Raw genomic sequence first — 21,701 nt, 5'->3', positions numbered from 1 at the left:
TGTAATGTTTGGTTCTTTTATGGTTTTGCTCAGGAAATCTTTAGGAAATCGTTTGGCTTCTCTTAGTTTACCACGCCTGTTCCCCCGGTTAGAGGTGTTACGGTGCTAACCCTCCCGGGGCAGCTTTCCCTGCTCTCAGCCTGGCTTTGACCCAGCCGCGGCTCCGTGAGGGGAGCGGGGCGGGGATGGGGGTGGGGGGTGGGGGCAGCAGGCCCCGCGCACGCGCCTCAGTCCTGGCGTCTTCAACGCATGCACGCGGGCAGAGCCCAGGCCCCCCCCACCCCCCACCAGCCGCGCGCCGAGGGCGGGAAGGGCGCGTGCGCCGCGTGCTGCGTCATGACGCTGCGGGTCGGGATCGCGCCGCCTCGGCGGGGCGGGCTCTGCCTGAGGGGAGCGGGGCCGGGCCGAGGGGGCCGGGCCGGGCCGGGCCGTGCGCGATGCCGGGGCTGGTGGTGTTCGGGAGGCGCTGGGCCATCGGCAGCGACGACTTCGTCCTCCCGGGGGCCTTCGAGCTGTCCCTCCGCGTGCTGTGGTGAGGCGCCGGCACCGACCCCCGGTGCCCCGCGGCCTGCGGGCGGTGCGCGGTGGGCGCGTTCGGGTGAGCGCCGGCTGCGGCCCGGCCCGGCCCGGCCCCGCTCGGCGGTGCCCGGTCTGACGGGGCCGTGCTGACGGGGCCGTGCCGCTGCCCGAGGTGTAGGGCGGCCGCGGGTCGGCTCCCGGCGGGGTCCGCGCCGCGCTGCTCGGCTTCGGGTAATCGGTGCCGCGTGTTCGTGTTAACGGCCCCGCAGCCCCGCACAACGCGTCCGTTCCGTTACTCTGCTGTCACTGGGATGGAAGCCTCGTGGCACGCAGTCTCCTCAGCGCTCGCTTTTCGCTCCCAGCTACAGGTTTCCTTATCGTACTTTCCCGTAGGTGGATCGGCATCCTCGTGCTTTACGCCGTTCACAAAGGGCAGTTCAACTGTCCCGGGGGAGGATTACTGCACAGCTACCTGCTCGTCCTCCTCGTCCTCCTGGCTGCTATAATATGTGCGTTATCTGCTCTTGTGTACGTCAGTATGCAAGGTAAAGAGTTAATAACAATGTCTTATACATACCTAGTAGCATTTGAATATGTTTGTGTTCTTTTCTTCCAGTGTTGATATTTTAGGGAAAGAACAAAACAAATCATAAAAGTTCAAGTACTTTAATGGTAGTCAAACTTAAGTAACCGTCAGCATTAATTTATATGCTAATATAATGCTAGCATATATATATATATTTGTCAATAGTATTTATTCTGTTAGTCAGAAATCTAAAATAATTAATGAGCACAATAATTTGGTATGGCTAAATGATACGTTCATTGCCACCAGAGCATCTTAAAAATCTCCTCTACGTTCACCATTAGCACGTGACCTAGAACCATGGAATCACAGAATGATTGGGTTGGAAGGGACCTTAAAGCTCATCCAGTTCCACCCCCTTGCCACCCATCAGACCAGGCTGCCCAAAGCCCCATCCAGCCTGGCCTCAAACACCTCCAGGGATGGGGCATCCAGGGATGGGGCATCCGCAGCTTCTCTGGACAGCCTTTGTCAGTGCCTCACCACCTCTGAATGAAGAATTTCCTCCCAGCCTCGAATCTAAGCCTCCCCTCTTTTAGTTTAAAACCATCCCCACTTGTCCAATCGCTGTCTGCCTGTGTAAACAGATGTTCTCCACATTTTTTATAAGTCCCCTGTAAGTATTGAAAAGCTGCAGTAATGTCAGCCCAGAGCCTTCTCCTCTTCAGGCTGAACACCCCCAGCTCCCTCAGTCTGTTGTCACAGGAGAGGTGCTTCAGCCCCTTCATCATCCTCATGACCCTTCTGTGGACCCACTTGCACAGATCCATGTCCTTCCTGTGCTGGGGGCCCCAGAGCTGGATGGAACACTGCTCAGTGTCTCTGACAGGAGTTTGTGGGAATTTATCCCAAATCCATTCCTTACCTGAAGTGTGATGTAAACTTTGCCTTGCGTAGGCATATTTAGTCATATCTTGCAAAAGTTCATTAGCTGCAAAGGATTGCTTGTGGCAGAAATACATAGGAAAGTGATCCCTATAAATGTTGCAATAAAATTAACCCAGCAAATAATGTTAAGTAGAACAGGAGTTAAAGCTTGAAGTGCGTGGCTAAGCAGAACTTTAGTGCAACTTCTGGTCATTTGTAGAAATACTTCATTTTGGATTTTAAAAATGCTAGAAAAGTACTTTTTTCTTGGTGAGGCACTTCAATATAAAGTAATGACATGAAGATTAATCTGAAATCTGCATGTGGTCTCTGGAGTGATAGAGGAGACCTCACAATTCCTAATATATTGGTTCTCACAACACGCTCTAATTAGAAGAGTATTTAAATTATTCAAGTGGAAAGAAGTTTTCTTTCCTCAGCTTCACTGATAGCTTTCCACTAGTTTGAAATTTGTAGTTTCAATTAAGTTTCTTACTTTCTCTACAGCTCAGAAAGTTATTTGTGTAGGATTTTATGTACTTAAGATGCATTTGTAAACTGTTCTTGTTCTAAATTATCCCCATTTTTTTCAGGAACAATTTCTAATCCAGGCCCAAGAAAATCACTTCCCAAGCTACTTTATACTCGCCTACTTCTCTATTTGCCTGAATTCATCTGGGCTATTGTAGGAGCTGTGTGGGTGTCAGACAGCAGTGTGCACTGCGAGAAGACTGTGATAAACGCCATCCTGGGGACAGTTATTGCAAGGTAAAGGTGTCCTCCACTCTGCTACCCACAAATTAAGTTTTCCACTTCACGTGAAACAGAAAATATTGCTTCTACTTGTTTGGTATGTGTTCAGTGAACGCTTTACCAGTAGATGAGGGCTTTAATATTTCTTATGAATTATTTTGGTTTCTTCACATTTTCTTTGTGAATGGAGAGAAGCTTTTTAGTCTAGACAAGTGGAATGAGTTTGTGCCCTTCCCTACATAAACAGGCTTGAGTTTCCTGCCCTGCAAGAGTGCATTCAAGGGTGAAAGAAAGGAGGTGGCAATCAGAATGTGTAAGAAGGATAGATGGGAATGTAGAAAACCAGATAAAGGTGAAGAGAGGAGTGACTAGATTGCTTAACTGGTAGTGAAAAATGAAGCCTTTGTGTACCAGAGTTTCTGTTTCCAAAGCGAGAAGGGCTGTGATTCTGAGTTTGGTGCCCTGGTGAAATGAGCAAACAGCCTTGTCCTTACACCTAGTGAATTGAAGGCTCGACAATAAAGCATGCACTCTTCTGACAGTAACAGATTATGTTTGTGTGATATTTCGTACCTAACCTTTTTTTCTGTCTGTCAAGACCTATAGTTCTATTTTCTTGCATATGTGTCAGAAATACCTGGTTTCACAGCCCTTTTATCCTGCTTCCTCCTGTTTTGCAGCTGGGTTATCATCATCTTTACCATCATTGGAGTGCTAATCGTCTTTGATCCACTTGGAGGAAAAAAGACGTTTTACCTCACTGATGGTGTGAATCGGAACTTGGAAAGCAGCCAGTCAGGGCAATTGCTATTTAATGTGAAGAACACTGCCACCAGAGTCTGGGAAAAACGAATCAGGTTAATGTGTTGTTGTATTGTGCAAGATGATGACCATCGAGTGGCTTTTACAAGTATCGCAGAGCTTTTCCGCAACTACTTTTCAGTAAGATGGAAAGCTTTTTTAGTGTTCTTTCTTGACTAACTGAATTTCCAGATGTTGCTACGTGTGCCTTTGTTCAGCCAGAGGTCTCTGACTGAAATCAGGTTTTGAACATGCTAATTGCAAATTTAAAGGTGATTCTCACACAGTGTATACAACTCTGATTTGTCTCTCCCATCACAAATGTGAGGGCTGTGAGAAAACAGTATTTTCTCCGTAGGTGTCTAGTCAGGAGAGCAAGAACGGTTTTCTTTTCCTCAGTATGTGAAGATCTGGGCATTTTACCTCCTGACTGCAAGTAAGGAGTCATAACCATAGCAGAAAATCGGACTCCTTTCTGACTATTTAAACAAAGAGCCCTGCAGTATATTAAGGCAGTCTTCCTGGTCTGAATGACTTCTGAGCAAACACCAGACTAGGCTGTGCACGAGCAGGAAGCTGCTTTTTGGAAACAGAATGTAGACTGCAAGACTACACAGACATAGTATTTTAGCTCAAACTTAGGTCACCTACTGCTCAAACAATCGTGATTCAGTGGACTCTGAGCTGTGTTCATGATTTCAAGACAAGTAGTTCTTGTTTATTAAGCGGTACTAGTGCAGGCTGATTTACAGCTACAGCACGCCCAGTGGTTTGTAGGGCAAAGGGTGTGAGTCTTATGGAGAGGTGACTGTCCCAGGTAATTGAATAAAAGCCCTTGAGTCCTCTCCTGTGTAAAATCCTTCTTTCTTGTTCTCAGTATTCAATGAGTAGGAATAGCTGTATAAAGAAACAAGTTTTTCATGTAGTGACATAGAATGGTCAGTAACATCGGGGTCATTATTTGTTATCTGGCTGAGCAAGTCCTTTGTAGGTTATGTTGTTAAATGATAAAAATTTTGTGTAAAGTCCTCATCAGTCTTACTGAAGAAAACATTCATTTTGTACTAAAGGTAGGGAGAGGGTAGTTAGTTTTCATATAAACTGAAAAGAATAGAATTTGAGGTGCATTTTCTTGCAAAATTGTTTTGACATGTTGAGGTATGGGATGGTTTTAACCATTCTTTCATTTCTTTAAACAGGACACTGATCTGGTGCCAAGTGACATAGCAGCTGGTCTGATTCTACTCCATCAAGAGCAAGATAAAATGGAAAGTTGCCCAAAAGAGCCTGAAGAAGTCCTCTGTCATTCTCCATCATCTCTTGTGGTAAGATAGGATTGTTGTAGCACCTGGTGCACCTTTTTTTTTTTTTCTTTTTTTTTTTTACGAAATTAAACACTACTATAAAAATTCACAATTCAACTTGTTAATAAACACACCGAAAACATCATGATGAATTTTCAGTCAAAACATTTGTCTGCTTTTTGTATAAATACAACTTAAAAGTGAGTGGTTGGAAATTGATTATGAATCCAAACTGACACAGCTTTTGAAGACGTTAAGAGTAGGATTTTTCAAAGGCTTATGTTCCTGCAGTATTTGAAAAGAGATACAAGTTGTCTTGGCTCTTTGAAAACTCCAGCTTTCAATGTGTATTCACTTATACTAATAGTGCCTCTGTTTCACGGAATGTATGAACGGAGGGAATTAAGTACAAAAAGGAATCATTTAAGACAGTTGGTCATTGCTGAAGAGATGTGAGAAAAAGAACAGAGAGAAAATGGTTCAGTAGTCTCTTAGTATAGTGTTCTGTCTGACACAAATGGCCAAAGCAGATGAGAAGGAAACCCAGCATTCTTTAAATGCGTAGAGATGATGGGTTACAGTTTGCTAAGTGATTTTTGCTATGGTAAAACGTCTTTGTAAATTATTTTATCTTCTTTTGGTCTGTGTTGCACTGAAGTATATAATTCTACTTCAATCAAAGCATTCCTATCAAGTTACTTTTGAAACTAGGCAATGTGGTCATGCTTAAAACATCCCTTCCAGAGAGACCTGCTCTTTAGCCATTCCTTTGAGCTTATCAGTATTGAGCTTATCGGTGTATAATAAGTATTGGAAGAAAAATATTTCAATGAGAGATTTTCAAGATTCTTGAGCTCTATAGCTGTGTAAATAAACAGATTATTTTCCTGGAATACGAGTGGTTATTCTAAGTTCCTTTTAGACCCTGAGGTATTCCTTTTGAAAAGTATTTCATCATGCCTTAATTTTCAGTAGTCTGTGTTCAGGTTTTATACTGGGGTTGCCTAACACACCCTTCTTCCTCTCCCTCCTCCTCCTTCTTTCCCCCTGTCCTCGCAGACTGATGGTTTGGACTTTGAGCTGGAGAATGCTGCTCACTATATGCTGTTTGCTGCAGCTGCTTATGGCTGGCCCTACTACGTATACACCAACCCATTTACTGCACTCTGTAAGCTCAATGGTGACTGGTAGGTTGGATCACAAACACGTAACATTCCATAAAAGCAGATAGCTTTCTTTTATTTAATTAGTGTTAGCAGAAACAAAACTGTTTGAATAGCATTTTTTTTTGTTTCATTATGTCACTCATGGGAGTAGATGAGCTTGACTGGTAGAGTTATCCTTCATAAATTCAATAGGGAAAAAAAAAATTCAACATCTCTCTGTCCTCAGAAACCGATTAGCTTTTGTTTCTTAAGAATAGTTTGTGATTGAGATAAAATTAATTTAGCAAAATGACACAGGAATTGGAGCTGATTGGAATTAAACCAAAGAAGTACTAGAGTTAAACCATGTTTTAAAATGAGGCTTTATAGAGCTGTCTGTTGGGTAAGTATGTGTAGAAATAAATGTGTCAGCAGTTTTTCCAATCCAAAAAGGAATTAGGGAAAGTTCCCTGTACCTCTAGCTTCTGTTTTATTCCCTCTGACCCCTTTACTCAAAAAATCTTTTGCGGTCAGTGTTGAAGTGTGCATGATACTAGTAGGATTACCACATAGTTAATTGACCGCTGAGGTTTATGACTGCAATCATGGTTTTATTAATTAGTAAGATGAAATTGTTTAATCTTCTGAAATAATAAATCCCTTGGAAAAAAATCACATAATGCAACGGATAAACATCAGAGAAGCCTGCTGTAGAGAATTTGTTTGAAATTTCCTTTTGCTTGTTTCTATTTTCTATCATTGGCCCCTAGTCTTAAGAATTCTTTTTTAACTGCCTTGTTTGCTCTGCTGGTAGTCCTGTAACAATGGTGTATTTGCCAGTCCTTTAGCTGAAAATGTATGGCATGCTGCTCAGGCAAAACTAGGTTTGTGGGCAGAGGTAGCATCCTTTACAGACTAATAGTAGTACTGGGGGGGAGGGGAAAAAAAAAAAAAGAGCTTTTGATTCCTGGCAGAAATCATTCTGCAAATGTAATGAATTTGATTCCTGAAAGGAAACCTAAAAAATTTGACCATGAAAGTTTTTCTCTTCTGTGTTTGTTAGTTGCGGAAGTAGACCAACAGATTCTGATATAACGGGCAGTGATCGTCATAACTTTCACTTTGGATCCATCCTAAAAATAACAGGACTGCAGTACAGAGACTTCATTCATATCAGTTTTCATAACAAGGTAAACAATCTGGACAGGCATTCTCCAAAAAAAGGTTAATGATTTAAATTAGTGAAAGCAGGGGGTGAAGTTTCTAGTTTGCCTTCAAAATTTATAAAGTACAAGATGCAAAATCAAATTAAAACAGGCCCTGAAACATGTTCTTCAGTTCTTTTTTTTCAGTCTAAAGGAACAGTCACAAAACCATTGACATAAATCTGTCTCAGTGTTGCAATAAGGGCATTTAATAGTAACTTGATAAAAAAACAATTCAGCTTCTTTCCATAATAGAATAAAGAGTTCAATAAGGGAGCTTACAGAAGGTGAGAACAAATGCTTACTTTTATAAAAAGTTGGTATGTTTACTGAATACAGTTTTTCCCTCCAGATCTATGAGATCCCATTTTTTGTTGCTTTGGATCACAAAAAAGAAGCTATTGTGGTTGCTGTGAGAGGAACCTTGTCTTTTGAGGTATCATCCATCTGATATATGCAATTGGTTTTATAGGACTGGGTTAACTCCTAAGATCTAGAGAAAATTGTTTGACACTGGCACATTTAAAAACAACCCACTCACAAGTATGGGTCTTCCAGGCTTAAGGCTCCTGTCCTTGGGTGGGTGATTTTCCCTGTGCCTCTGGAAAGGAGTGTGGAGGGAGGACTTTGGTTGTTCTTTTTTACTGTGAGCGAAGGTGCATTTGCAACACGTGTTTGCAGCTTGGAAATAGTTGCTGAAATCACGATTGTGATTGCTGTATATGATTGCTTGGGTGTTGTTCTGGTGTCAGTTGTGTTTGGCTGCTTACAAACTGGGAAGTCAGCGTGGTGATTGTTCCTATGAGAACGTTAAGCAGTACAGCGTGACCTGTGAGCCATGAAGCCCTGCAGAGAGGTCTGACAAAAGCTGCTTTGTTTACAGGACATTCTCACTGATCTGTCAGCAGACTGTGAAGACTTGACACTGGAGGATGTTCTAGAGAATGGCTTTGTACATAAGGTGTGTGCAGTCTGTGGTTGTTTAGAATTGATCTCTGCGGTAAGAAAATGAAATACTTGGGATCCTGTAGTTAAACTAGAAGAGCATTCTCTTAATGAGATGGATTGCACAAATTATTTCAGTGGCTTGCTTGTTGCATCAAATACTGTCTCTGGCACTGCAAGGTAGAACTTGTAATCCTGTTGACCAACCTCATGCCCTTACTGAGTATTCTGAAAGCTTTTTAGCCATTCTGCCCAAGACCACTTAGTTACAGTTTGCTGTTAGGAGCGTGTTAAAAGAGAAGGTTGGTTTTGTATAGCATTGCTTTTAAAGTATACATGTATCACACTTTAGATTGTTATCCTTCTAACTTTAAATGCTGTCTTGCAGGGAATAACTCAAGCTGCAAATTACATCTATCAAAAGCTAATAAATGATGGAATTTTAAACCAGGCTTTCACAATTGCTCCAGTAAGTTGCCTTCCAAATGATTTGTTTTGCCAGAATAGTTACACCAAGCTTTTTCTGTATCCATTTTTCAATCTTCTATTTCTTTCTGTAGGAGTACAAACTTGTGATAGTTGGTCACAGTTTGGGTGGTGGAACAGCTTCTATATTGGCAATCATGCTAAGGAACTCTTTCCCAACATTAAAATGTTATGCCTTTTCTCCTCCAGGAGGACTTTTGAGGTAAGTACAAGACTTATGTTATTTGGTTCTATATCTAAGATGTCAAGAACTTCAAGATAGTTGACAGATATGTTAGATGATGATGATGAGCTTGACTGTATTGTTTTTCTGTACATTCCCCAGTAGAATTGTATTTGCTTCATTCTTAGTTACAGTTGAGTTCTTTGGGGAATGTATAAATGTTTCAGAAGTAAAATGCTCTGTTAGTGTTATAATCAGCATCAAAATTCCTCTGTCCTAAATGCGAGTAGGTCTGAAGGCTGAAGGCCTACTGAAGAACCGACTGCAAATGCTGCTGTCCTTCTTGCCACATAGTGGTATTATTATTGAATAGTAGTGACCACAATAAAACTAAATTGTGCATATCTCTTCAAGGTATCTAAAGCGTGTCTTTTCTTTTAGCAAAACACTTGCAGATTACACTAAGCACTTCATTGTTTCAGTCATTCTTGGAAAGGACCTTGTTGCAAGGTGAGATGGAAATATTTTTAAATTGTTCTTTCAGAGACGAGTTAGATTACATAAAATAGGAGGCTTTACTTTGTTCTATATGTGTTTGAACAGATTAAGCATGCCCAACATGGAGGATTTAAAGAGGAGAATAGTGAGAATTGTGGCAAACTGCAACAGACCTAAGGTAACTAAAAGCAGGTAATGGTTAAAAGTCAGTGGAATCATCAGCTGTTTTAAGCCCCAGCTTTAATGAAGTGGCAGGTGGTGTGTGTATTTTTGTTTTAATGATGGGAGTTGATTGTGTCTTGGAACAAATTGCCTTTTTAATTCAGTGACATTTGTGATAGTGTCTTACCTAGAAGTCTATCTTGTTGGACATCAAGGTTCAAGACCTGAAAGATAATAATGCACAATATCCAAGACCTGAAATGATCAGTTTGCTAGTTTTGCTGTTAAAAGAAACTAATTAAAAAAAATCAATAGGATTGCTTTCATTAATAACCATTTAGTATCAGGAAGTAAAGAAATTAGAGGCTTTGTTTAAATTTTCCCTTCAGAATTAATTTGGAAGGCAAATAATTCTCCATTAAAGTGTTAATTGCTTACCTCTTATCTTTACTGTTGGTTAGAAACACAGTTCTGAAAGTGTTGGAACAGTGTTGTCAGGTGAAATGACACTGAAGGTATGGAGCAAAGGTTTAAAGATTTAAAACAGCCATCTCTGTATATGTGAAGCTAAATGTGCTGTGTCCACCAGATTTCCTTGTAGTCCCAGGATTAGAAGTAATGCACTATTTGGATGACATTATGAATTTAGAATAAATTAATGGACAGTTAGAAAATAAATGTGCAAGAGGACTTAAATCTGCACAGTAGAATCCACACAGAATAATTCACGTGGTAAAGACTGTAATGTTTTACACAGCATTACTGTTGTCTTGGGCTGGGTACTGGTGAAATAGATGTATATATTACTGTGGGGAAAATTCAGTAAGGAGATTTTACCAAACAGGAAAGTTTGGGGAGTGTGTGCATGCAATCATTTTTAATCTTTTATTGTAGTTTCAGATCATGTGCATGCAAGCACACAACTAGAATCAGTTATTCAAAGAGACACCAAGCCTCAGTTCAGCTGTTTTTCTTTCTGAATTCAGTACCAGATTTTGTTGCGTGGGTGTTGGTACGAAGTGTTTGGAGGAGATCCAGATAACTTCCCAACTGAGCTGGATGGTAGAAACCAAGATGCCCTGACCCAGCCTCTTCTAGCTGAGGAGAGTTTAATGGTTCATCGGTCCCCTTCATACAATGCCCTTGATGGTGAATCGCACTTACATTCACCGCCACAGTATCCGCATCTGTATCTTCCAGGGAAGATTATCCATATTGTAGAAGAATGCAGCTCCAAGAGGTAAGTGGAATAATGGGATTCATTACATTCATTATTAAATATTAATTATCTATTTTTATATATATTCGTATATGTTCATTCAATAATGGCATTTGTTATTATATGTTCTTTATTCATATATATATATAAATGTATATATTCGTTCATGTATATGTTCATTAATATTCACTGTGCTGTCTTCCTAAAACTTATTTCAAGCTGTTTCTTACTTTCAAAGTACATTTCCAGTTCTGCATCTCCAACAACCATGTTTGTTTATTGTATGTTAGCCAGCTTTTGTGGTGGTTTTGTTTGTTTGTTTCCTTGCTCTGCACCTCCCTGCTTCTTTCTGCTTCTTCTGTCCCTTCTTATTCTGAAGCAGGAATAAGAGCATCTGTAAAGCACAAGACCATCTTACAGAGCACAAAAAAAATCTCTAACTTAAATTTCTCTGACTTCCCAAAAGAGGGAAGAAAAGGGATGGGGAAATTTTTTTTCCCCTCCCATTCAATACATCAGTAAGTATTTCATTTAAGTTTCATAAAATTTTTAATGCTTAAAGATTTTAATACTGGCTTTATAAGTTAGATACTTCAACACCTAAGACCTGGCAGATTTTCTTGATGGCAGCTGTTCTGCTTTACTTTAGTGAGTTCTCTTTTTTCTCCTTCGTTTACTCCACAGCACAGCAGTTAATCGTGTTGTTTTTTTTTTTTTGTTCTTGACTAGACTAGCACATGAGAGCCCCATTGTGTACTGTTCTGTAAAATAAAATCCTAAGTAGGTAGTATAGGCAGCATTAAATCTGGTGTCTGACCTTGTACTGATCCCACTGTATGCTTTCTGCCCCAAATTCGCTGGTATCTCTGTGAATGCGTTGCTTAATCCCTCCTCACTCTTTGCTCAGTGTTCTGCACTTTGTGAGCAGGATTATTTGATTGCACCTTAACAGGGATTGTGCCTTAATGGTGAAAGAAACTGTATGGCTCTGTCCTCAGGGCTGGTCAATAGCAGTGTTTCCATCTGTTTCCCAAGGGCCAGCCCTGTTGCTCTTTGGAAGCCCGTTTTCCTGCAGTGAGAAGGGTCTCATTGCTCCCTAAGCCCTCTCCAGGCTGTTCAGAGCTTCAGGAAGCCTCATCCCAGTTTGGGATTATCACCTGTGACAGTCCAGTCTTTGTGTTTTTTAGGTTGTGCTCTTCAGATATTAAATACACGGCAAGCTGGTCAAACGAAACAGTCTTCAGCAGCATTTTAATAAGTCCCAAGATGATAACAGACCACATGCCAGATGTTGTGCTCAATGCGCTGAACAGTTTGTCTCAGGAACATGGATCTTGTATTTCTTGTCAGACACGGGAACTTAACACCAATGTCGTATAGCCATAGCTGCATAGAGAGAGGTATGCTTTTGGTTCTTAAATGCAGGTTTCAAGTATTCACGATATATTCCACTTTCATATAGCAGTGGATTGCAGTACTTTTCTCATACTGTGTATAATAAACCAGAGGTCTCAGTGGCCTTGTCTCTGCAGTGATCTCAAGCAATGTTGATGGTTGAAGCGCGTATTGCACTCTTAAACTGAAGCTTGCGCTTTTCCAACCATGGACCAGTAGGACAAGGTCTAGCCCAGCTGCTGTAAACTGTCACAAGAGAGCTGCGCGATCAACTGGCTGCTTGACTGACATGAAGGCACGAGGCCAGCTCAGCCTGCCCTGCAGAGCAGTGCCCTGTCAGACCTTAAAAAAAAAAAAACAAACACATCCAGTGCTGCGTGGAAGTCGGTGCGCAGTGGTGTCCCGTTACCTGCCCCTGCAGAGCCTGGAGCTTGTGGTAGAGCAGGTGCTGTAACGCAGCGCTGCAGTGTGAGCTGGCTGCGTGTTTGTGCTGGAGGCAGGTAAGTAAGGAACCACTTGTAACCAAGCGATAAGGTGGGTGGTGAAGGCAGGCCCATACTGCCTTTTTAATTTAGTTTTGGTTTTGTTTGTGTTTTTTTAAACTCAAGCAGTTCTGGTTGCACTACTTTTCTTACAGATTGTGATAATCCCTCATGGTGGTGGTGGGGTTGTGTTTAAGTGCTGCTTGGACATACATGTGCAATATTCTTTGATCTACCTGTTTTTTGTATTTGTCTATACACAGGACTACTTTTATTAGTTTGCAACTAAACTAATACTATAATTACCTAATGAGGAAAAAAAAAAATGTTCTTGCTCTGTGTTTATCATGTTAGGCTCTAGCTCTGATTAATGAAAAGATCAATTTGTAATTCTGCCAAAAATTTAAAAAATATATATATTTGTATGGTGGAACTGATTTAAAAAAAAAAATCTTCCTTGTTTCTAGTATGTACTACTTGAACAATTTTTTTTTAAGGCAACATTTCTTTCTTATTAAAAGAAGTTGCTAAAAGTAAGTAACCATATGACATGGTTGAGAATAGCTGTGTTCTTGCTGTGATGCTTAATGTAGATAAAAAATAAAATACATGCTAAAAACTTGTTTCTTATGTTCAGGTATTCTGGGTATAAGCCCCAGACTAAAGGTTTCTAAGTGGTTATACGGCTTGATGCCCTTCACTCAGGTAAGTCACCAGCAGTAGCGCAGGTCCAGCACCTTGACCAGTGCACAGGTGGCAGCAGTGGTGGTGCTGCTGTCAGTCTGCTGCAGCTTCACCCCTCCCCTCCCCTGGTGCATCATGAGCTCCCGGTGGGTGGGGCTGGAGCACTGACACATACAGCATGGCTCCATTTACAGCTAAAAGGCTAAACAAAGTAGCTTGCACCAGAGCCATCACTTTCAAAGCCTGTAAGATTTAGAAGAAAGTAAGTAATCATCGCTTTTACTTGCATTCAATAAGCTGAATGATGTATGTGTGTGCTACATGCATTTTTTCTGGTTATCAGACTCTTTAGAACATTATGGGAGCTAGTGACAACACTACTGATGCTGCATGGCCTGTGAAGAGCTGTTGTGAAGGCCTGCATTTAATTCTCTTACACAGCATCAAAAGAGGCTGTGGTTAGTGCACACAGCCCTGAGGAGATGGTACCCCAAGCTGCCATTGGCCCAGGCAGCCTGCTGGGTCACCGTGCTGCAGGAATGAGAACATTGCTCAGAAACTCAAACACTACCACATGTGTGATTCAAGGATTTATTAAGTCATACATGCAAAACATACTGCTAATTGCATTAGCAAAAGATCAATGTAAAAACTTCACAATTTTGCAACTTTTAAGTTTTGCTTTAGTGGTTGAAAGGGTGTAGTTGAACATCGTATTCCTGCCAGTTCAGGCTGTACAGAACATTAGCACTAATTTACAGAACCTCACAGACCCAAGTTACCATTACTCAATCTATGCTGCACATGGACATGTAGGTGACAAAAAACACTTGTCTGCATTAGTAATGTTACAGTGTTGGGGACAGCTGGCAAATAGTGATATTTGAGAAGGTTCATAGTTTATAGAGGTCTAAAATATAAAAATTACTAAAACATGTAAAGCTGCTTCACATGATTTTTACACCTAGTTAATAGACTAAAAGCTTCTCAGAAAGCGTATAACTTACTGGGTCAGAAATACCAGGAAAATAAGGAGGCTATGCTTGAACATTCTACTCTATTAAAAAAAAAAAAAAAAGAAAGAAAAAGAAAAGCAAATTTCTACCATCAGAAAGGTTTTAAAATACAAGTTATATTGCTCAGTAAGAAGAAATTCTACAAGAAAAGCATTTACTACACAACTATTGTGGGAATGACTGATCAAAGTTGTACCTAAATGAATGCCCTACTTGAAATTCAAAGGAATTTACCTATGAACACCAACCTCTCTTCCACTACTGCATGACTGGGAAAACGGTCACCAATTTTAACCTTAAATAAAGTCACTTCAGTTTCAACTACTCTGGCAGTGTAGTGTAAGTTGATCTGTACAGTGTCAAAATACTGTCTGGCACTATCAGGTGATCCAATCCAATATTTCATTTATCCATCACAACACAATGCTGTCAAAAGGACTAGATACACTTCAGTAAGAATAGTTATTTATTTATTTTTTTAAATCACAGCAGCAAGAACTAGATTGCAACCAAGCCCTTACCAATGATAAAGCATTTTACACTGTGACTCAAGGGTGTCAGTCATCAATGACTTAGGTTTGATATACAATGCTATGCAATGACCCTGGTTGAGAAAACTTTTAATAATAAAACACATCAGGCTGCAGTGTTTTGCTAATTATACGGTACTGTTACTGTGAAAAACTAGAAAGTGTTTCTGCATTTCCTAACAGAAATTAGAGTCATCTTCAAGAAGAATCTTTAAAAAACAGTTTAGTGCTTAGTGTTCGTAGCACAACAATGCAACTTAGTTCAGCAGATAGTTTGGCAACACTTAATTAATTGAGCAAGAATAGGATTTTAAAAATAAGGCTTTATATAAGTTTGTCTTTTCAGGATTCTGCTTTTAGTAGAATGAAAAGTAACTTTCGTACGTCAAACAAATGAAACCATGAAATTGTTGATTGGTTCAAAATTTATGGAAGAGAACTAATTTATAACAGAAAGACTTGGCATTGAATGTGACTGCTCCATCGTTCTGAGCAAAGCACAGGGTTGGAGAGTGGGGCAGGGAAGGTAACCTTTACAGCAGCAGACATTTTCTCTTCCTCTTCTTTACAGGAGGGGGGCAAAGAACTGCTCGGATAGCTTCATCAAACACTGTCTTGAGGCCTCGCTGTGTAAGTGCTGAGCATTCTAGGTATTTCACTGCACCTGTGGGAAGTGAAAGGGCAATTACAAACAGCACTGCTGCTTAGTTAGCACCACAAAAAAAGAGACATTTATTTTAATAAAGTTGCAGTTTCTTCCACAGAATTTGACTAAGCCACCAGTAACCCAGCTGCAGTCATACCAATCTCTTTTGCCATGGCAAGGCCCTGTGGGTAGGTGATGGGCGTCAGCTTCTTCTCCTTCAGCTTTTCAATAGTGTCTTTATCATCTCGGAGATCAAGTTTGGTACCCACTAAAATGATGGGGGTGTTGGGGCAATGGTGCCGCACCTCAGGATACCACTGCAAAGACAAAATAACTGTGTGGGGGCAGATCTCCATGCAGGCTCTGCAACATGCAACATGACAAATGAAAGGCTCAGAGCCTTTCCTGACTCTTTCAAGCAGGGGAGAGTTAAAGGGAACATGTAAGAGCTGTTAAGGTAGTATTAAAAAAATACACAATTGCAGAACATTTTTAAACAATGCCAACAAGTATTTCCATATACTTTAAAAGTTCATCCTATTAAAGGCTGTATTTTCGCCCCTTTGTTTTGTGGCAGACCCCTGATCTGCATTTCTCCCACCCGTGGCAACCAGCTCTCTTTTATGGCCACACTGCCATAGACAAGCTTGTCCAGAGGCATGAAAAAACTGCAACAGTAGCACAGCATGTACTTAAATGCCATCCCATCCATAAAACAAATGGCATCAACCCAATTTTTACTTTTTTATATATACATATTTTTCTTTAAATTGCATTAAAATTAGATTTCCTGTTTGTGATCTTAACATCTTGTTGGCTGAAAACTCAATCTTCTTCTGTCTTATTGCATCAAGAAGCAACTCACACCTACAGTGCTGCAGGTGCCCTGAACTTCCACGACTTAGAAGTTAGGGAAATGGATTTCTGCCTTCTCAAACTACATTTAAATTGCCCGCCAAAAAGTCACCTAATGTTTTCTTGAAACTGCTGTGACATGAACATTATATTGAAATAAAGTGGTAGCAACTTATACTTACCTTAGCACGGACATTTTCAAAAGAAGCGGGACTCACAAGGGAAAAGCAGATTAAGAAGACATCCTACAAAACAAGTTTTCAGAAGTTAGCCTGACAGAGCAACCATTTGAAAAAAAAAATATCACCATGAAGAGACCAAGACCAGTATCACCACCATCTCCATCACGCTGCCATCCGTATCACACTTGCAAAAGGCAAGGTCAACAACACAGCTCAAAAACACAATTCGAGGTCCTTTTCCCCATGGGAAATCCATTCCCAGGCAGCTACAAGCAGAGGCAAAGAGGTGGGGAGGGAAACAACAAACAGATTGTATTCAAGTTATAATCAGCTATTGCAGTAGCCAGCAACTAAACTCTAATATCATTGCACTGCAAACTTTTTTCCCTAAATGTCACTCCTTCTCTTACTAACATTCAATGAAAAACACTTCAAATCCTTAAAGATACAGCAAACGAAGAGTCAGACTGGCTTCTAAACCAGGGATGGATGGCTCTTTGCAGAACTCTGAGCAATTTAAGCCTTAAGACATGCCAACTCCTCGGCTTAGGTTGCTGCAAAGTGTTACCATTCACACCAATTTCTGCAAAAATGAATGTATTTATCAATGTGCTACTCTAAAGTAATCTTTAATTGCAAAGGCAAAGTACAGAGCATGGAACCGCAAAAATAGAAAAAATGTACACCAGTTTCCACAATTATTGCTTCCATGCCCAATGCAGAAGAATCTGTTAGAACTGTCACTACCACCATCACTGCAAAAACACTCCACAATTTCTCTAGAACCAAAGTAGGATTGAGGAGGGCATAAAAAACCTCTAAGCATCACACTAGCTCCTTTCTTCCATTTCTAAATTATTAAAAAGCACAGACAGAAGAGTTGATGTTTTGGGGGATCTTGCACATCCCATCTGTCAGTTGACAGCAACAAAAGATTATAAATAAGATCAGGTAAAAATATTACATAAATCTTCACACTAGCTGCTGTACAGTATACATTAAACAATAATAATCATATACAAGCATTTGGAATAACCACATCAGTTTTCTCTACCTAACCAGATGAAGATCATTCTTAAGTCTTGCTGTATGACCCAAAACTCAGTAAACACATCTCAAGCAAGCCCAACTTTTCCCAGCCTACCTCTGCATCCATACTTACTCCAGTATCAAATGTGTTAAAGAATCAGGCATTTCAGAATGTTAGTTGATTGTGCTGCATTTCAAGGCATTTTGTTAGGTCAGCATCTGACATCTGCATTGCTAAGCACTTGCAACCCAGTTGTTCATGCATCACCCCAGGAAGTTTCCGTAGCAGCGTCCCCAAAGAAGAAAGGAACAACATCAAATATGTGATACTATGGCCACTACTTCTGTTTTCCAAATGTGCAGTTTGTGGTGATTGAATTTATGTTATGCAGACTCTCTCCTTTGCTATCTCCAGAGATCAAAAAAATCAGTGACCTGGAGGAATTATTTCAAGGTTTCAGGTGTCTTGCACACTACCAATCTTAACAAATAGGAGGAAACACTATTCATTTCTGAGAAAAGCTTTAGTCTTTAGCAACTCATAAGAAATGCAACAAAGTTCTCAGATCTAGCAATTAGTTCCAAGAAAAGTAGTTTGTTATAAAATAGGGGCCAATTTATCACTATCGTAAGCAAGACAAGATGTACAGAACTAGGGACTGAAGTTTACTTAAAGTTTTACATACGGCAATAGGTTGATCTGTCAGACTGGAAGATAGATTCTTACCATTGGTTCCTCCAACCTAATAACAGCATGAGATAAAGTTACTCCCAAAATGGATTTAAGAGAAAAATGTTCTCTGAACCAGCGATCTGTGCTCACAAATACAAGACTTTTTCTCCAAAATGTGTCACCCTGTAACTCAGCACAACCAACTACCTGCACACAAACCAGGCCACCAGACTTCCCCTTAAGCTTGTAGATGTTTGTCTGCATTGTCCAAGAAGACTTGCAAGAGCAAACCCCACATAAAAAGCAACCTCCTAGCTAATTTCCTTTTTCGTTTGGTCTCTCAAAGAAACAAGATTATCCCAATAATCTCTCCCAACCTCTTCCCTCCCACAGATACCCAGGAATATTCATAAACTTCAAATATATCTGGGAGAAAGTGTGAAATTCCTGTATATTTTAAGAAAAATTAATACAGGAGAAAAGATACAAATGAACACCCCCACTGCAGCAAAGTTCTTACTGTGAAGTTACCAGCTGTTGGACTGCTGCCTGGCTAATCAAGAAATGCATGTGTGGTCCCACTAAAGGCAGTGCCTGCATCTACCTCACCCAGAACATGGCTCATGTGCACGTACAGGGAAAGACGTGCATGCGGGGGTGATTTTTAAATAGCACAATGAAAGAAGGGGGAGGCGGAATACAGATCCTGCAGAAGTCAGGCTTCTTTAGTTCCACTGTTCTCCCTTTTTTTTTTCCCCAAAACATTCATTGATTTTGTGGGGTTTGTCCTTTAAGTGATGATGAAGCTTACTTATTGCATAAGTCTAAGATCCAAAGACTGCATCACAAGAAGTTCAAGACTTACCACCCTATCTTCGTTTCATTTTCTGCTGTAAAAAACATACGATCTGAATAACGGAAGGTATTTCAGACCTTTGTCAGTTATACATGCCTGTACAGAAGAGACTTTCTAACAAGTGTGTTTAGATGGATATAGAATTCTTCCACAGACTATTAGAAAGCCACAGTTATTTTAGCAGGCTGAAGACAGACGTGCACTCTGTCCCTTCAGCACAGGAGAGGAACAATATTTTCCTCTACAATTCTGCTGCCGCACACTGAGTGATCTTTTAGGATATTGTTTCTGCTCCACCATACTTTTTTTTTTAGTTAAGATTTTAAGCAAACCTGAAGTTCTCCTAATATCCTAAAAATGTTTAAATATTGGAGAAAAACAAATTTATGTTGCTTCTTTACAATAGAAGACAGGTAGTTCTGGCATTTCTACTAGAGCTGTCTACAACTGGCAAGTTCATGCACATCTTGGGTCTTGAAACCGAGTAGAAAGCCTAATTTTAAGAGTTAGTGAGCAGTGAATTAAGGAAAACTATGAATTAAGACAAATTTACTAAAAAAAGCACTAGAGTTAATTAAATAAGATTCATATTATTCAAGAGAGCAGTTACGATGTAGAATAATTGGAACTAGTCCTTGTTTTACATTATTAGCACCGAACATATCAGCAAGAGTTGACAACAAAATCTGCAAGTTACCACCCTTCTTTACTTAAAGGACAACTCCACTAGATAAAAGTAACTTTAAAGAGATGAGAAAAAATGGTCTACAAAGATCAACTGTAGCTGAAGTCGCACTGGAAAGAAAAGAGCAGATTACTCCAGCATTAGCTTTGTACAAGGAAATGCACAGTGTGCAGACAGGACTTAACCAGTTGCAAGCCCTGAAGAGAGAAGCACATTTATACTGATGTTAGAGCACAAACTGCAGTAAGTAATAAAATAGCCATGGGCTTAAGTACATTTGAAAGCCACAACCCAGGCTCTGTCAATAGCAGTAGTATCTTCATTCACAACCGCCTCTCACATTCAGTACCTCTTTACAGAGGCTAAACAGTATCAAGTGCTTAGCAGTGACAGTGTCAGGTTGCAGCCAAACATCATGCCTAAAAACAAAAACAAACTCTGCTTTTGGCAGGCATGCTAACCTTAAAATCAATGGACTTGTTGATGGGACTATTCACCCAGGTTTTTTGTTTGCTTGTTTGTTTAAAATCAAGGATTCAAGCTAATTCTGAGGCTGCAACTACAAGAAGCCAACATGTACCAGCACACAAATACCCGAGGATGCAAATTTTAACATTTGGACAGCTATACACACATCAGAGATTCTAATACTACAGCTACAGCACGTAGGACGAAGGAAGGTGGCTTGAAACAATTCACAGTTACTAATAAATACAACTTCAGATGCGACAATGAAATGTTTAAAAAAAGAAATCCGTATGTTAGACAAAACCATGCATTCGTAAAGTTTGACACTGAAGTTCTTACTGTTTGCGGGTAGGAGAGTGGGCGTAGTCTGTCATAGTCCTCTTGACCAGCTGTATCCCACAAGCCCAGATTGACTGGTTTTCCATCAACCATTACATTAGCAGAGTAGTTGTCAAAACTGAAAGTAAAAAATAACAAAGTGAAAAGCTAGATGCATTTGGTTGCAGTAAAACAGGGCCCACAGATTTTTTCTTATAGAGTCCTAACTGGGAAGACTACAAAATAAAGCTTTTATTTATTGCATCATTCTGCTCCAAGAAAAAAAGTCATTTTTTTAAATACCAAGTCTGGTATTGAGTAGCAGAGGGAATAAATATGCACAACACTTAGTCCAGTCTGAGCAGGTCATCTTTTTCATTGGTCTTCCAGCAGAAGTCTTGTCAGTCTCAGCGAACAGAGCAAAGCAGGTGGTGCACTTAACAAGCATCTCCCAGTCTTAGTGGGACAATAAACAGTGACAGCCCGCCTCATTTTGTAAGATTTAGAATAGCAGCTACATCAGCAACAACTGAGGAATCCTTAAAGACAACAACAATAGGTAAGATTAAAAAAAAATATTAACCCTGCTAATCAAAAGCCACCACAAAAATCTTCTCTAATGCAATACCAAAGTTAATAACCAGAAGCCAGGACAGGCATGGCTTTTATCACTACTGTAGGTGCAAAGGTTTTCATGATATTTTAAGGATAAACTATGTTCACTAAGAATATATACATACTATTATGCAAAAATCTGAATTTAAGAACAAAAAAAATAACATCAGGAGTAGTTACCCTTCCAAGACCTTTTTGTTTTAAAGTAATCTGAAAATCTCATTAAAATGTACTTAACCAGAAAAAAATCATCAGTGCTTATAGAGAGCAAGTTAGACAGATAAATGTATTTTATAGAGACATCTCTAAAAGGCAGGGGAGCTGCTTGTCTGTAAAACACCTCCCCTGGCACCCAAAACACCATCAAAAAAGAACTACACTAATACTGATACCAACAAATTTGTCCATGTAAGAAAATGGGAAGCAGCAAAATAAATGAGTCCCCACAATCATGCCTGAGGAGCTACAGAGCTGTGGCTTAGTACAGGATTGGCACTAGTACAAAAAAAAAAAAAAAAAAAAAAGAGAGAGGGGAACAGAAAAATCTTGTCTGTAGTCACGTAAACCAATTATGTCTATGTTTTACAAGGTTTTATAGCCTTGAAACTGCTTAT

At 40.1% G+C, this 21,701-nt stretch overlaps 2 protein-coding genes across 3 annotated transcripts in view; one reads left to right on the top strand and one right to left on the bottom strand.

The window, feature by feature from the left end:
• Window positions 1-416: 416 nt before the first annotated feature.
• Window positions 417-12,968, top strand: DAGLB (diacylglycerol lipase beta). The gene is made up of 15 exons (XM_032197912.1): window positions 417-532; window positions 913-1,064; window positions 2,566-2,740; window positions 3,406-3,667; window positions 4,726-4,851; window positions 5,890-6,017; window positions 7,039-7,165; window positions 7,533-7,616; window positions 8,064-8,141; window positions 8,514-8,594; window positions 8,686-8,813; window positions 9,216-9,284; window positions 9,378-9,450; window positions 10,421-10,674; window positions 11,841-12,968. The coding sequence occupies exons 1-15, from the start codon at window positions 438-440 to the stop codon at window positions 12,031-12,033; spliced, it is 2,025 nt and encodes a 674-aa protein (XP_032053803.1). The 5' UTR covers window positions 417-437; the 3' UTR covers window positions 12,034-12,968.
• An 823-nt stretch (window positions 12,969-13,791) lies between these two features.
• Window positions 13,792-21,701, bottom strand: part of RAC1 (Rac family small GTPase 1) — a 46,096-nt gene continuing 38,186 nt past the window's right edge. For both annotated transcript variants that reach the window (XM_032197539.1, XM_032197540.1), the window contains 4 exons: window positions 20,494-20,611; window positions 16,444-16,506; window positions 15,564-15,723; window positions 13,792-15,424 (listed from right to left, as the gene is read on the bottom strand). In XM_032197539.1, the coding sequence (XP_032053430.1) occupies window positions 15,294-15,424; window positions 15,564-15,723; window positions 16,444-16,506; window positions 20,494-20,611 (472 nt within the window). In that variant the 3' untranslated portion in view covers window positions 13,792-15,293. The remainder of the gene's footprint in view (window positions 15,425-15,563; window positions 15,724-16,443; window positions 16,507-20,493; window positions 20,612-21,701) is intronic.

This window comes from Aythya fuligula, chromosome 15 (assembly GCF_009819795.1).
Source record: "Aythya fuligula isolate bAytFul2 chromosome 15, bAytFul2.pri, whole genome shotgun sequence".
Classification (NCBI taxonomy): Eukaryota; Metazoa; Chordata; class Aves; order Anseriformes; family Anatidae; genus Aythya; species Aythya fuligula.
This window is presented reverse-complemented; position numbering and strand designations above follow the sequence as displayed.